This window comes from Aquarana catesbeiana, linkage group LG01, assembly GCF_042186555.1.
Source record: "Aquarana catesbeiana isolate 2022-GZ linkage group LG01, ASM4218655v1, whole genome shotgun sequence".
Lineage (NCBI taxonomy): Eukaryota > Metazoa > Chordata > Amphibia > Anura > Ranidae > Aquarana > Aquarana catesbeiana.
The window spans coordinates 243,508,928-243,526,052 of NC_133324.1; the positions used below are offsets into that span (position 1 = coordinate 243,508,928).

At 43.6% G+C, this 17,125-nt stretch overlaps 1 protein-coding gene across 8 annotated transcripts in view; it reads right to left on the reverse strand.

Moving 5' to 3' along the window:
* Positions 1–17,125, reverse strand: part of CLIP1 (CAP-Gly domain containing linker protein 1) — a 225,624-nt gene that overhangs the window by 137,366 nt on the left and 71,133 nt on the right. For all 8 annotated transcript variants that reach the window (XM_073626982.1, XM_073626975.1, XM_073626958.1 and 5 more), the window contains exon 4: positions 7,479–7,603. In XM_073626982.1, coding sequence (XP_073483083.1) covers positions 7,479–7,603 — 125 coding nt within the window. The remainder of the gene's footprint in view (positions 1–7,478; positions 7,604–17,125) is intronic.

Below are 17,125 nucleotides of genomic sequence, written 5' to 3' on the forward strand. Positions count from 1 at the left end.
AGCGGCTTGTAGATTCCTGTCTTAGGCTGGGGGAGAGAGCCTGCTTTAAGTGTAATAACTTGCTCGCTATGAAGTGGAGGGATAATGAGAATGTTTTCGTTCTTACCTCCCTTCATGCAGACATGAGTGTCCAAATTACTACGGCGACTGGTGTTGTGGAGAAACCCCTCTGTGTCCACGATTATAACCAAAATATTGGAAGGGTGGACCTCAACGACCAGTTGTTGCCGTACCTAGTTGCCCGTAAGGCCAGACGCTGGTATAAAAAGTGTCTGTATACTTATTTCAATTGGCTTTGCTGAACGCTCATGTGCTATACAGAGCTTCAGGATGGACTGGATCCTTCCTTAAATTCCAGGAAGAGATCGTCAGAGCCCTTCTGTTTCCAGACGGTGCTCCACCTCACCTTCCCCAACCAAATGCAGTAAGCCGGCTGCATGAGAGGCATTTTCCTTATGTCCTCCCGAGTACCCCTAACCAACGAGCCCCCAAAGAAAATGTTGTGTCTGTAGAAAGCGCAGATATAGGCGTGACTCCTGCTATTATTGTCCCTCCTGTCCGGACAATCCTGGTCTTTGCATTGGTGAATGTTTTGAGTGCTACCATACACTAGTTGAGTTTTAGCGTAGGGTACAGCATTGCACAGACTAGGCACACTTTCACAGGGTCTCCCAAGATGCCATCGCATTTTGAGAGACCCGAACCTGGAACCGGTTACAGTTACAAAAAAAAAAAAAAAAAAGTGTAAAACAAAAAACAAAAAAAAATAAAATAAAAAAAACAAAAATAGTCGTCGTTTTATTGTTCTCTCTCTCTCTCTCTCTCTCTCTCGTTCTGCTCTTTTTTACTGTATTCTATTCTGCAATGTTTTATTGTTATTATGTTTTATCACGTTTACTTTTCAGGTATGTGTTTTTTTTTTATACTTTACAGTTTACTGTGTTTTATTGTTAACCATTTTTTTGTTTTCAGGTACGCCATTTAGCTGTAGTGCAAATTTATTTATCTTGACAGCAACAACGTTTGCTCCCATGATACATAAAGCCATGACTCCAGCGTTGTCAGAGGTAATTACACCACCACAGTTAAAAAAAAGAGCACATATGCCGAAACATGGGGGCAGCAGGGGCGGAGGAGCAATTTGCTCCTAACTTTTGGGGCGGATGCCCCCATGCTTCGGCATATATAAATGGTGCATGTATGCGCATCATTAGAAGTGGGTGGATAAAGGGGGTATTCTAATGGTGGGCATACCCACCGATCAATCTCTTTTTTTTCGTTCAGCCCACAGACTGCATGAAAAAAAAAGATAACAATATATGCCCAACAAGGACCAGCAACGTACTGGTATGTTGCTGTACTTTGAGTAGTTATACCAGAATGATGCCTGCAGGTTTAGTTATTATCTTGGTATCATTCTTTTCAGCCAGCGGTCAGCTTTCATGTAAAAGCAATCCTAGCGGCTAATTAGCCTCTAGACTGCTTTTACAAGTAGTGGGAGGGAATGTCCCCCCCCCCACCCGCCGTCTTCCATGTTTTTCTCTGGCTCTCCAGTCCCAACAGGGAAGCTGACCATAGAGCTTATCAGAGACCAGAATGGCTCCAATCATCTCTATGGCCTAAGAAACCGGAAGCTACGAGCATTTCATGAGTACCTGTCACTATTTATTGCCATCCTAGGGGACAGTTATATTCCCTGATATAACAACAAAAATGATAAAAAAAAAAAAAAAATATGAAAAGAACAGTTTAAAAATAAGATTAAAAAACAAAAACACCCCTGCCCCCCCCCCTGCTCTCGCACAAAGGCGAACGCAAGCGTCGGTCTGGCATCAAATGTAAACAGCAATTGCACCATGCATGTAAGGTATCACCGCGAAGGTCAGAACGAGGGCAGTAATTTTAGCAGTAGACCTCTTCTGTAAATCTAAAGTTATAGCCTGTAAAGGCTTTTAAAAATGTATGTAGTTTGTCGCCACTGCACGTCTATGCACAATTTTAAAGCAGGTCGTGTTTGGTATCCATGTACTCGGCCTAAGATCTACTTTTTTATTTCATCAAACATTTGGGCAATACAGTGTGTTTAATGCATTCCAATTTTTTTTTAAAAAGTGTGTTTTTTCCCCAAAAAATGCATTTGAAAAATCGCTGCGCAAATCCTGTGTGAAAAAAAAATTTAAAACACCCACCATTTTAATCTGTAGGGCCTTTGCTTTAAAAAAATATATAATAATGTTTGGGGGTTCAAAGTAATTTTCTTGCAAAAAAAAATAAAATTATTTTTTCATGTAAACAAAAAGTGTCAGAAAGGGCTTTGTCTTCAAGTGGTTAAAAGAGTGAGTGATATGTGACATAAGCTTCTAAATGTTATGCATAAAATGCCAGGACAAGTCAAAAGCCCCCCCCCCCCCCCCCCAAAATGACCCCATTTTGTAAAGTAGACACCCCAAGCTATTTGCTGAGTGGCATGTCGAGTCCATGGAATACACCCCAAAATACATTCTGTTGCTTCTCCTGAGTACAGGGATACCACATGTGTGAGACTTTTTGGGAGCCTAGCCGCGTACGGGACCCCAAAAACCAAGCACCACCTTCAGGGTTTCTAAGGGTGTAAATTTTTGATTTCACTCCTCACTGCCCATCACAGTTTCGGAGGCCATGGAATGCCCAGGTGGCACAACCCCCCCCCTCCCCCAAATGACCCCATTTTGGAAAGTAGACACCCCAAGCTATTTGCTGAGAGGTACAGTGAATATTTTGCAGACCTCACTTTTTGTCAAAGTTTAGAAAATTGAAAAAAGGAAAAAAATATACATTCTTCATTTCTTTCTTCATTTTCAAAAACAAATGGGAGCTGCAAAATACTCACCATGTCTCTCAGCAAATACCTTGGGGTGCCTACTTTCCAAAATGGGGTCATTTGGGGGGGGGGGGGTGCCATCTGGGCATTTTATGGGCCAGATGTTATAGGTAGTGAGGAGTGAAATAAAAAAATTTACGACCTTAGAAATCCTGAAGGCGGTGCTTGGTTTTCGGGGCCCGTATGCGGCTAGGCTCCCAAAAAGTCCCACATATGTGGTATCCCCGTACTCAGGAGAAGCAGCAGAATGTATTTTGGGGTGTAATTCCACATATGCCCATGGCATGTTTGAGAAATATATCATTTAGTGACAACTGTGCAAAAAAAAGAAAAAAAAAAAAGTTTGTCATTTTCCCGCAACTTGTGGCAAAATATAAAATATTCCATGGACTCAACATGCCTCTCAGCAAATAGCTTGGGGTGTCTACTTTCCAAAATGGGGTCATTTGGGGGGGGGGGGGGGGGGGGGGGGTTGTGCCCTCTGGGTTTTATGGCCTTCAAAACTGATAGGTAGTGAGGCGTGAAATCAAAAATTTACGACCTTAGAAATCCTGAAGGCGGTGCTTGGTTTTCGGGGCCCCGTATGCGGCTAGGCTCCCAAAATCCGCGCACTCAGGAGAAACAGAAAAATGTATTTTGGGGTGCAATTCCACATATATATTTGTCATTATTCAATCACTTGGGACAAAAAAATAAAATATTCAATGGACTCAACATGCCTCTCAGCAATTTCCTTGGGGTGTCTACTTTCCAAAATGGGGCCATTTGGGGGGGTTGTACTGCCCTGCCATTTTAGCACCTCAAGAAATGATAGGCAGTCAAACTAAAAGCTGTGTAAATTCTAGAAAATGTACCCTAGCTTGTAGACGCTATAACTTTTGTGCAAACCAATAAATTTACGCTTATTGACTTTTTTTTTACCAAAGACATGCGGCTGAATGCATTTTGGCCTAAATGTACGACTAAAATAGAGACTATTGGATTTTTTATAACAAAAAAATAAAAAAATATTTTTTTTTTCAAAATTTTCGGTCTTTTTCCGTTTATAGCGCAAAAAATAAAAACCGCAGAGGTGATCAAATACCATCAGAAGAAAGCTCTATTTGTGGGAAAAAAAGGACGCAAATTTCGTTTAGGTACAGCATTGCATGACCGCGCAATTAGCAGTTAAAGCGACGCAGTGCCAAATTGTAAAAAGTGCTCTGGTCAGGAAGGGGGTAAAACCTTCCGGGGCTGAAGTGGTTAAGCCACATGGGGTTTAGGGGACCTTTCCTGCGGGCGGTACAACACCTCTACACTAACCCCACATCGCAAGTAAAAACTCCATTTGCAACCTCGCCCACCTTCCCAATCACTAACGGTACCCGCCAGGGCTGCCCGCTCTGCCCCCTGCTATTTGCCTTGTGCGTCGAGCCCCTGGTGGCGTCCATTCGGGGAAACCCGGACATTCGGGGCATATCCATGAGGGGTAAAGAATTCAAAATATCCCTGTTTGCGGACGACATCATCCTAACCCTGATCCAACCCAGGATTTCATTGCCCAACCTACACGCTGAACTCAATAAATACAGCGAGCTCTCGGGCTACAAAACAAATGCAGCAAAGTCTATGGCCCTCCCGCTTAACATCCCGGGGAAGGAACTTCGCCATTTCCAGTCCGGGTTCCCCTATAACTGGGAGCGGACTTCCCTAAAATACCTGGGGGTTAACCTCACCCCGTCCTTTGCCTCCCTATACCAGGCCAACTTCCCTCCCTTATATAAGTCGAGTAGGGAGCTGGTCAACAAATGGAAGACCCACCAAATATCTCTTAGGACGGATTGTATCTGTTAAAATGGTCCTCCTCCCTAAGCTCCTATACCTATTCCAGACCCTACCCATCCCCTATGGGCACCTGTGTAAACTACAGGCTGACCTTCTGCGGTTTGTGTGGAACTACAAGCAACACAGGGTCCCGCACTGACGGGGGCCTAGCATTCCCCAACCTGGTCAAATACTACCAAGCGACCCAAATGCGAGCGATAGTCTCCTGGTTCCCCCAAAGGTCGTACAATAAATGGACAGAAATGGAGAAAATCTGGCTAGCACCTGTACACCCGAATAGTCTCCTCTGGAACGCGAATGTGGAAGTAGAACCAGGTCGATTGTTAGGGTCTATGTCCCAGCTCCGACGGTTATGGCGGAAGCTATCCCATGAATGCGAGCTTAAATCTGAATGTTCACGGATGACCTCCTTCCTTTGCAACCCCAAAGTGCCAGAAAGTCTCACTCATCAGATGTCATGGCCCTGGGCCTCACGGAACCTTTTCCACTTTGGACACCTAGTGGACCCCAGGTCCCGTAAACTGCTCCCGTTCTCTGAGCTCCAAACCAAACATGACATTCCCCGACAGGTGTTCTACAGCTATCTAAAGATCCGTCACTACGCCCAAACCGTAGCCCCGCGCCTGCAGTTTTCTGCACCCTCCTCATTCGAACGTAGCATACTTGAGGGCTGTTCACGTAAAGGACTGATCTCAGATATATACCAGATAATACAAGTAGTCCATACAGGCCGGGGCAAACATGCATACATGCTCCGCTGGGAGAGGGAGTTTGGAGAAGAGATCCCGGAGGAGGCCTGGAGGGCGGTCTGGAGTCAGGCTGCTAAGAGTTCCTTATGTACCCTCTATAAAGAAAATGCTTATAAAAGGTTCTCTTCTTTTGGTACCTGACTCCGGACGTACTCCATAGAGTTTACCCCTCCACCTCTGTCGCTGCTGGTGTTGCCAGCAAGCCAGGGGCACTCTCTTCCACATTTATTGGACATTTATTGGACATGCCCATTGATAGTCCTGTTCTGGACCGCAACACAGCAATTACTGACTCGCTGACTCTTCGAGGCACCCATACCTCTGACCCCGAAACTTATCCTGTTAGGTCTCTCCCAACTGAAAATAGCTAAACCCTACAAAAAAACTGCTCAGGCACGTTCTCACGGCGGCAAGGTGCTTAATAGCCCTCCACTGGAAGAGAACTGTGCCCCCATCTCAGAAGGCCCTTTATGCTAGGGTCAAGGACGTGGAACTAATGGAGAAAATGACAGCCAGAAATCGGGACAGATTGGACGACCACACCGGTGTCTGGGAGCGGTGGCATTCTCGGGAGGACCCGTTATGAACCGGCAATAAAATCGGCGAGGTAATTTAATGTCTTCTCCTACCTGGTCTGCCCTTTTCTTTCCCCCTCTTCTGTTTTCTCTTCTTTTCCTTTTTTTCTGTATGGATGCTAACTATGCAAAGTTAAGTGAGGCATCAGTCTCAGGGTACTGTACACTATATACTTTGAGGCACTGTTATTGCTGTTGAAATGTGTGATGCCAAAGATCGGAGGAGGGCTTCCTACTTCGCAACTTTACTGTATATACACTAGGCATATTCATAATTTCATTTCTGCTTTTGTCTGTTTGCTACATTTGTACTGCTGCTTTATTTTTCTCAAGATAAAATAAAAAAGTTATTTGGAAAAAAAAAAAAAGAAAATGCATCCGAAAGTCGCACCCCCAAATGTAAACGGTGTTCAAATCACACATGTGAGGTATCGCCACGATCAGAGTGAGTGCAATAGTTCTAGCAAAAGACCTCCTCTAACTCTAAACTGGTAACCGTTAAAAATCTCCATAGGCGACGCTTTAAAAATGTTTAAGTACCGTTATTCTATAAGTGTGCAATTGGGTATCTATTTACTCAGTATAACATCAGCTTTCACAATATACAAACAAATTGGGCTAACTTTACGATTTAGTTTTTTTAAAATTCAGTGAAATGTATTTTTTCCAAAAAAAATCGTGTTTGAAAGACCGCCGCACAAATACTGTGTGACATAAAATATTGTAACGACTGACATTTTATTCTCCAGAGTCTTTGCTAAAAAAAATATATATATTTATAATACTTGGGGGTTCTAAGTCATTTTCTAGCAAAAAATGCTGATTTTAGCTTGTAAACAAGTGTCAGAAATAAGCTTGGTCTAGAAGTGGTTAAATAAAAGAAAAAAAAAAGAAAAAAGCCATTTACAATTACTTTAAATGTTTAAGAGAATCCAGCAATTTGTAGCCCACGAGTGCAAGGTTTTCTGCAGTGTTGGAATCTAGCTAGAGTCACCAGCTTCTGTAACTACCACTACTATCCAATGCAGATGTTGATCATGTTTCAACCAGAGACTTGGAGCCGGTTCACACTGGGACGACTTGTCAGGTGACCTAGCCGCCTGACAAGTCGCATCCCGTTCTGTACAATGGAACCGTTCTAATAGGAGCGACGCAAGTCGCTCCAACTTAGAAAAAAATTCCTGTACTACTTCGGGGGCGACTTGAGGAAACTTGCATTGACTTCTATATAGAATATATAGAAGTCTATATATAATATATAGAAGTCGCCGCTGCTGTCGTGTGCAGGTCGCCCGAGGCAGTCGCGCTGCAAGTCGTGCTGCCTCAGTGTTAACCGGTTCTTATAGCTGCATAATGAAGTATTGCTACATATAATATAATATATGACTGAAAAATCTACACCTCTCCAACTTTAATGGAAAAGGCTGCCTCACACCTATGTCATCAATGTGCTTTAAAGTTCAAACTAACCTTGTGCCAGCCACAGCGCCATCATTCTTTCCCAAAGGCTCGTCTAATTCAACGCCACACCATTCTCCTTTGGCAAAATCTGTCTCGCCCAAAAACCGCACAACTCCGGCTTTTGAACCACTTACCTAAAAAGTAACAAAGTAAAGATACAACTGTTAAGTTAGGATTTTACACATAAAAAAAAAAAAAAAAAACAACAACAACAAAAAAAAAACAAAACACAGCACGTCATTTATGATCTCCTGCACAATTGCATTTTAAAACGTGATACCATGAAATTATTTTTATTTTAACGTTTTCCAAGTTGTATATTTTAATGTTGTCATAATAAAGTTGTATATTTTTTATTCACTTGGTATTCTTGCACTTTACCTTTGAGGGTATACATAAACTTCCAACACATTGGGACTTTATGTATACCCTCAAAAGGTAAAGTGCAACCTTTGTTATTTTATAATGGGGATAATACCTTCACATGGTGTAATATTTCTATAAACCCCCCCCCATATTTACAATACAATTGCATAAATACATAATCGAAACGCATTTGCATAAACATGTAATAAGTTTTGAGTAACAAGTTAAAAACTTCCAACTTTGGCAAGAAAAGAACTAGTGGTATCCAGCATAAAGTATACAGATAGTAGATACAGTGTATCTTGATGGTTCGAATCTCGGCCGGTTCAACAGAAAATGGCACAGATTCGAACCATGTATGGGCAGGCTGAATGTATCAATTAGGGTTGCACCAATACCGAGTATTTTCACAAATACTCGTACTCTAAAAAAAGGCCCCAATACCTGAAACAGATATTTTGCTGTACGATTTGAGCCCATTCATTTTGTATAGGCTCAAATCGCACTGCAAAAGGTATCGGTACTCTGCATTGGCCAGTACTTGACCGAAAGTATTGTTCCTCGTACTCGCTGGTAAAAAATGGTATCAGTGCAATCCTAGTACCAAGTTGAGCAATCAACTTGGGTACAACCAGCCTGCCGGATTTGACATTTACCGCTAGCAATAGCAATCACTGTCTCCGTGGGAGGGATTCCCCTGTCAACACTGTGTTGATGGGGCAATCGAGCGGTGTTGCAAGAAAGAAACTCGCTCCATGTATGGCCTGCATACAAGAGTAGGAGAATGTGATAAACCATTTCTATGCTCATAGATGTCCAGGTATGGACACACATAAGACTTTTGTACGCACTGTAAAATTCTTTTCTTGGAGTCCAGCGAGGAACACAGGCATTTTTAAACTTACTTTGCTGCCTATAGAACAACTGGACACTGGCCAATAATAAAAACACACAAAACCAACAGTAGGAAAGCCCAGGAGAACACCTCCCACTGCCAGAATGCCTCAGCAAAGCAGTACCGAGATCATAAACACAGAAAAGTAGAACCTGTGTCCCTAATGAACTCCAAAAAATAAGATTTTTAAATACAGCTTACCTGTACCTTTTCTTGAGAGTACAACACGGGATACAGAGTATTCATTACATATTGGCTTAGATAGGCACCATCAGTGATTGGACACTGGTTAACCCCAATTAAGGAGAATTCCTCCCCTATATAACCCCTCCCATACGGGGAGGACCTCAGTTTTGTAGCAAAGCAATAGGTAACCATGTAAAACCCATAGAAGGGCGGGAGCGCTGTGTCCCGTGATGTACTCTCAAGAAAAGGATTTTACAGGTAAGCTGTATTTAAAAATCCTATTTTCTTGATAATACATCACGGGACACAGAGTATTCATTACATAGTGAGATGTCCCAAAGCAATGCTCATTTGAGGGGAGGGAGACACAGATCAGAAAATATAGACCGCAAACGGACCAGAGGAACTAAACTGCAGCCTGCAGTACACTGCGCCCGAAGGCGGTATCCTCTTGCCCTCTTACATCCACCTGATAGAATCTGGTGAATATATGGACTGAAGACCAAGTCGCAGCCTTACAGATCTGAGCCATGGAGGCCTGGTGATGCACTGCCCAAGAAGCACTAACAGCCCTAGTTGAGTGCACTTTCACATGAAAAGGAGGAGTCTTCCTCTTTATATCATAATCCATCTAGAAAGAGTGGATTTTGACGCTGCTTGGCCTTTCTTATGGCCATCTGGCAGAATAAACAATCAATCAGTTTTCAGTATCTGAGCGGTTGCCTGCAGATAGACACTGACTGCTCTAACCACATCAAGAGTGTGCAAAGATTCTTCCTCCGCGGACTGCGGATCTGGAAAAAAGGATGGTAGGACTACATCTTGATTCAAATGGAATCCTGAAACCACCTTAGGTAAGAAGGAACGATTAGGACGCATAACAATCCTGTCCTTGTGAATAATTAAATATGGCTCTTTACAAGAAAAGGCTGCCAATTCTGATACTCTCCTAGCAGAGGATATGGCTATCAAGAAGACAAATTTTTTAGTCAAAAGCGCTAAAGGAGCCAGGTGCAGTGGCTCAAAGGGTTGTCCCTGTAAAGCCAACACCAAATTCAAATCCCATGGGCATACTGGAGGTTTGACTGGCAGATTTAACCGCAGTGCCCCCTGAATAAAGGCCCGGACAAGGGAATGAAGCAATTGGCTTCTGAAAAAATACAGACAAAGCGGAAATTTGGACTTTGATAGTGCTCAAAGCCAATCTCATTTCTAAGCCTGACTGAAGAAAGGTCAAGATTCTGCTAATCATATACCTTCTAGGATGCCATGCCCTGGGTTCACACCAGGAAACATATGCCTTCCAGATTTTGTAGTAAATAAGCCTGGAGGCTGGCTTTCTGGCATTGACCAGAGTGGAAAGGACTGACTCCGAGAGCCCACGGTCTTTTAAAATGTGGGTTTCAGCAGCCAAGCCGTCAAATTTAGACTTCGTAAAGCAGGGTGGCAAATTGGACCCTGTGTGAGCAGATCTGGCCAGAATGGGAGGACCCAAGGCCTGCCCACTGCCATCTTTACGATCTCTGCATACCAAGGTCGTCTGGGCCAAGCCGGGGGTACTAAAAGGACTGACTTTGCTTCCCTTTTGACCCTTCCCAGGAACCGCGGAAGAAGTGGGTTCGGAGGGAAGTCATACATTAGATTGTACTGATCCCCATGGGATTGTCAGAGCATCTGACCCCTGAGCAAGTACATCCCTTGTTCTGGACACAAATTTGTCCAGCTTCCTGTTGAATCTGGACGCGAATAGATCCACATCTGGTGTTCCCCACCTTTGACATATGGTCTGGAACATGTTGGGGTGTAGGGACCATTCTCCTGGGCATAATTGCCGGCGGCTTAAGAAATCCGCTTGCCAATTTTCCACTCCTAGGATGAATACTGCAGACAGGCAGGGAACATGGCTTTCTGCCCATACAAGAATGCGATTCACCTCCCTTTGGGCATCCAGACTTCTGGTGCCTCCTTGGTGATTGATGTAAGCCACAGCCGTGGCATTGTCGGATTGTATCCGAATAGGATGACCCTGTAGCCTGTAAGACCAGTCCATGAGGGCCAAGTAAATTGCCCAAAATTCTAGAATATTGATGGGCAAGTGTATCTCGGTTGCAGACCATCTTCCCTGCGTGCATGTTTCTTCCAGAACTGCTCCCCAGCCTGTCAGACTGGCATCTGTGGTTACGCACTTCCATTGTAGTGGAAGAAAGGCTTTGCCTTTCAAAAGATTTTTGGTTCATAACCACCAATTGAGGCTTTTGCGTATCCTTGTTGATAGGCACATCGGAAGATCCAAGGCATGAGTCTTTTTGTTCTAAGCTGCGAGAATGCTTCTCTGCAGGGGCCTTGAGTGAAACTGGGCAAATGGAACAGCCTTGAAAGTGGCAACCATCTTTCCTAACAGTCTCATTCATAGCCGAATGGATGGACTCTTTTTGCTTAATACTAAGCGGACTAGAGCTCTTATGGCCTTGACCTTTGGCTCTGGTAGAAACACCCTGCCTTGAGCGGTGTCTATGATCATGCCTAGATACTCCAACCTTGTTGAGGCTTGCAAAGAAGACTTTTCTAGGTTGATTATCCAGCCTAGTCTTTCCACATTTCTTACTGTCTTGAAGACAGTGCGGTTCAGGTGTGCCACCGATTACTCTATGAGTAGCAAATCGTCTACATAAGCTACCACATTTATGCCCTGAGCTCTTAGATTTGCTAAGAGAGGGTCTAGAATTTTTGTGAAAAATTTGAGGAGCTGTAGCGAGACCGAAAGAAAGGGCCACAAACTGGAAATGGCGCTGGTCTACCGCGAACCTTAGATATCTTTGGTGAGCGGGAATGATCAAATGTGTAGAAACTTATTCAGATCCTTTAGATCTAGGATGGGTCTGACATCTCCATTTGGCTTTGGAACGGTGAAGAGATTCGAGTAGAATCCTGATCTTTTGGGTTCATTTCTACTATAACTCCCTGGGATAGTAAGCGATCTAAGGCCAGAAGTAGCGGTTCTCGCTTTACTGGATCTTTGGAAACTCTTCACCCTAGGAAACGAGCTGGTGGAAGCTCTAGGAACTCTATTTTGTAACCTAGAGATACTGAAGAGACCATCCACTTGTCTTGAACCTCTTCCCGCCAGGCTCCTGAAAACTGTAGCTAAAAACTGCAGAAACTGCAAAAGAGACCATATACTAGTTCACGCTCTATTCATTATTAGGTAAAGTGAAAGGTTTGCTCTCTACCACTCCTCCAATTTGGAGGTTCTGGCTGTAGCCGATTGCATATAAGTGAAAAGATCTATCCCTAGGGAGGTCCATAGGTTTGGGCGTCCCGGGGATAGGAAAAGACAGCTACTTTTGGTCAGAAAGGGTACTCTGCGAGATCATATATATAAAAAATAAAGTATCAAATTTTATTGTGGTTTAAATACCAGAGGTGGGGGACTCGAGTCACATGACTTGACTCGAGTCACCTGTTTGAGGACTTGCGACTTGCTTGACAAAATTAAATAAATGACTCGACTTGACTTTGACTTGTCACTAATGGCTTGCGACTTGACTTTGACTTGGGCTATTTGACTTGCAATGACTTGGCACCACCAGTTCTGTGTCTTAGCCTAGGCAAAAGCCCCCCCCCCCCCCCCCACAAAAGAAAGCTCCCCCCGAGTCCCGGCTTCGGGGTAGATCAGTATTTTGACTTAATTTGTGACTTGACCAAAATAAATGGCTTGACTTGACTTGCTTGACTTCTAGCAGGGACTCGACTTGACTTGCTTGCTTTTCGCCACAGTAACTTGGGACTTGCTTATGACTTGAAGGTTAAGACTTGAGACTTGCTCGTGACTTGCACATGTGTGACTTACTCCCATCACTGTTAAATACCAAGATCACCGATGTAAAAACATTGTTACTTTCCATAATGGTTAGTAACCTCAAGTCCTCTAATAACACATCATTAAAAGAATGATACCTCAAATGTATAACATTGCATACGAAGTATCAAAGTAACAGATGACAAACATAAAGACTAATGCCCCGTACACACGGTCGGATTTTCCGATGGAAAATGTCCGATCGGAGTGTGTTGTCGGAAATTCCGACCGTGTGTGGGCTCCATCGGACATTTTCCATCGGATTTCCGACACACAAAGTTGGAGAGCAGGAGATAAAATTTTCCGACAACAAAATCCGTTGTCGGAAATTCCGATCGTGTGTACACAAATCCGGACGGACAAAGTGCCACGCATGCTCAGAATAAATAAAGAGATGAAAGCTATTGGCCACTGCCCCGTTTATAGTCCCGACGTACGTGTTTTACGTCACCGCGTTCAGAACGATCGGATTTTCCGACAACTTTGTGTGACCGTGTGTATGCAAGACAAGTTTGAGCCAACATCCGTCGGAAAAAATCCTAGGATTTTGTTGTCGGAATGTCCGAACAAAGTCCGACCGTGTGTACGCCCTATAACAGTACACACATGTAACAACCAACAAATAACACACAATGCAGGCGCCTGAAGTGATCCACTTCTGCCTAACAGTCCCGGTGGCTAATTGCCAATATTATTAAGTTAGACAAAAAACTGTTTGTATAATCTATATCGGGAGTGCTGTGCAGAAGTAGTCCCCAGGGATAATTTAACCCCTTCCCGCCGACCGAACGCACATATGCGTCCTCGGCTTTCCGGGGTTATACCGGGATGATGCCCGCAGCTGCAGGCATCATCCCGGTACCGTTGTTTTCAGCGGGCGATCGGCTACCCGAATATAACAACCGATGCGGCTAAAAGCCGCTCGGCTGTTATACCGGAGGAGCGGGAGGGGACATCCCCCCCCTCCCGCCGCCTCCCGCCGCTGTTACCGGGCCTCCCGTGCGATCGGGAGGCCCGGTGTCCATTCGGGAATCTCCGGCGGCTGGGGGCGGGCTGGAACGAAGCTGTGAGCGGCTTCGTTCCAGCCTTCTAATTGTAAACGCGGAAGCGACGTCATGACGTCACTTCCAGTTTACTCGGCTGCCAATGGCGCCGAATTTAAAAAAGTATACAGTATTCAGAATCGCCGTTTTCGGCGATCTGAATACTTTGAAGTGTAAAGGAGGGATGGGGGGTCTTTTAGACCCCCCATCCCTCCATAAAGAGTACCTGTCACCACATATTACTGTCACAAGGGATGTTTACATTGCTTGTGACAGCAATAAAAGTAAAAAAAAAAAAAAAAATTTTAAACACAATTTATAAAAGTACAAAAATAAATAAAATAAATAAATAAAAAAAAAAAATTTTAAAGCGCCCCCGTCCCCGCGAGCTCGCGCAGCGAAGAAAACGCATACGGAAGTCGCGCCCGCATATGTAAACGGTGTTCAAACCACACATGTGAGGTATCGCCGCGATCGTCAGAGCGAGAGCAATAATTCTAGCCCTAGACCTCCTCTGTAGCTCAAACCTGGTAACCGTAAAAAATTTTTAAAGCGTCGCCTATGGAAATTCATAGGTACCGTAGTTCGTCGCCATTCCACGAGTGCGTGCAATTATAAAGGGTGACATGTTTGGTATCTATTTACTCGGCGTAACATCATCTTTCACATTATACAAAAAAATTGGGGTAACTTTACTGTTTGGATTTTTTAAAATTCATGAAAGTGTCACTTTTCCAAAAATTTGCGTTTAAAACACCGCTGCACAAATACCGTGTGATAAAAAATATTGCAACAATCGCCATTTTATTCTTTAGACTCTCTTCTAAAAAAATATATATAATGTTTGGGGGTTCTAAGTAATTTTCTAGCAAAAAATACGGATTTTAACTTGTAAACACCAAATTTCAAAAATAGGCTTAGTCATGAAAGGGTTAATCTAAGTTAACTAGATGATTGAAATCTTGTCATATTATGGGGGGTGGTAAATGGGGCGGTAGGTGAAGTAGTGAAAGAAACTAAGGTAGCTAGACCTGTATAAGTCCCTCTGTGATTTGTTAGAAAGTCCTCTTTAAATTATTTCATTGATGTTGATATAGTCTAGGTATGAATGTACGAGGGATTACTCAGGATTCAGATCCCGGTTCAGATCAGGTAAGTCAAGCAACATTTAAACGCACTTGCGTGCATATAAGTGTTCAGTAATGATAACGATACTGAGTTGATAGTCCCTTATTTTTCCGATCCTCCAAAAGCTTAACATAGCCCACTGAACATACAGGGTTTTCTATACAGATCGATCACATTGATAGAAACGGGATGCTGTGGAGTGAATAAAACAAATGTTTGTTGTTACATTACCACCTTCCTTTCTTGTATGGACTCTGGTATTTCAAAGCAGACTCCTTGCCCTTCCTGGATCACTTCAGGCGCCTGCATTGTGTGTTATTTGTTGGTTGTTATATGTGTGTACTGTTAGTCTTTATGTTTGTCATCTGTTACTTTGATACTTCGTATGCAATGTTATACATTTGCGGTATCATTCTTTTAATGATGTGTTATTAGAGGACTTGAGGTTACTAACCATTATGGAAAGTAACATAATGTTTTTACATCGGTGATCTTATTTTTTATATATATATATATATATATATATATATATATATATATATATATATATATATATATATATATATATATATATATATATATATATGATCTCGCAGAGTACCCTTTCTGACCAAAAGTAGCTGTCTTTTCCTATCCCCGGGATGCCCAAACCTATGGACCTCCCTAGGGATAGATCTTTTCCTGAAAACTGTAGGAGCCTTCCCCCCATTCGGCCGAGTGGGGGCGCCCCTTCACAGGGATGTTTTGGGGCTCTGCTTGGCAGGCTTTCGTCCCCAAGCCTTGTTCTGCCCTTGGGTGTGACCCTGGGCCTTTCCTCTGAAAGTAGATTGGGAAGGCCGTCGCCACTGCTTAGAGCCTGATGTTCCAGGGGAAGGGGAAAGAGACCGTTTGAATGGTGGATGTTTACTCCTCTTAACTGGTAGGAGTGTAGCTTTACCACCTGTAATTTTTTGGAAAAATTATCTAGGTCATCCCCAAATAGGCGTTCCCCTTTGAATGGGAAGCCAGCTAAATATCTTTTGCATGAAAGCTCTGCTGCCCAACTTTTAAGCCAAAGGGACCTGTGCATGTGTACCAACAGGAGAGACAAACGAGATGCTTGCTGGGCAGAATCCAGAATGGCATCAATCATAAAACACAGCACCTGTGGAAGGTCTGCATAGTTCTCCACTTCCTCATTGGGAAGGAGGACAAGCATCTGCTTAACCTGTTCCTGGAGGAATTGATACAAACCCACAGTTGCGACTGTAGGTTGGACTACAGCGCCAGCCATGGAGAAGGAGGCTTTTAATAAAGTTTCCAGCTTTTTATCAGTTGGATCTTTAAACACCTGAGCATTGTCCAAGGGACAGGTCAGGTTTTTATTCACACAAGAGACAGCCGCATCCACGGATGGGACCTCCCACTTCTTGGTGAAGAGGATAAAGCATAGAAAACCTTTTAGGAGGAGTAAACAGTTTATCAGGATGTCCCCAGTCCTCATACAACAATTTATTCATTAAAGGATGAATTGGAAAGGAAAAAAGGCAGTCCGTGGGTTCCTTCTGACCCCCAGGGAAGAAACAGAGGATGTAGCGGCCTCATCAGAGGGCATTTTAAATGTGGAACACACTAGTATAGTATAATATTGGACCTGCTTCTTGAGTGCCTGAGGGGAAGAAGCGCTCTCCTCTTCCTCTGAATCCTCAGCCTGCTCTTGATCCCTATCTCCGGATAGGGATCTCTCCTCATTGTCAGAAGAATCATCTGCAAGAGAAAGTGCAGCAGAGGGAGGGGATCTACCCCTTTTTCTGCTATCTTTTAAGGAAGCTGAAATAACATTCATAATTCTTCCCTCAAAACCCTTCAATGTAGCCCTAAGGGAAACCTCTGTGATATACGCTGGGGCTGCAACATTAGGAGAGGCTGCAAAACCTGCCAGGGGCACTGACTCATCCTGTGATGCTGGCTCCAGTCTTGCAGTGGGGGATGGTAATCTGCAGGCATCTTTAGGGTTCCTAGACACAGGCAGTGACTTTCTTGTGCCTTTGTTACCTCCCCCCGAGACCTTCTTACGAGGAGACATAGTCCCAAGCTACAAAGCAGAGGTACTAGTACATATGCAATCACTGTTGTGCTAAAAGTCTCACATTATACATATATGCTTAATACTGCACAACCTGATGCTGAGTAGGTGTCT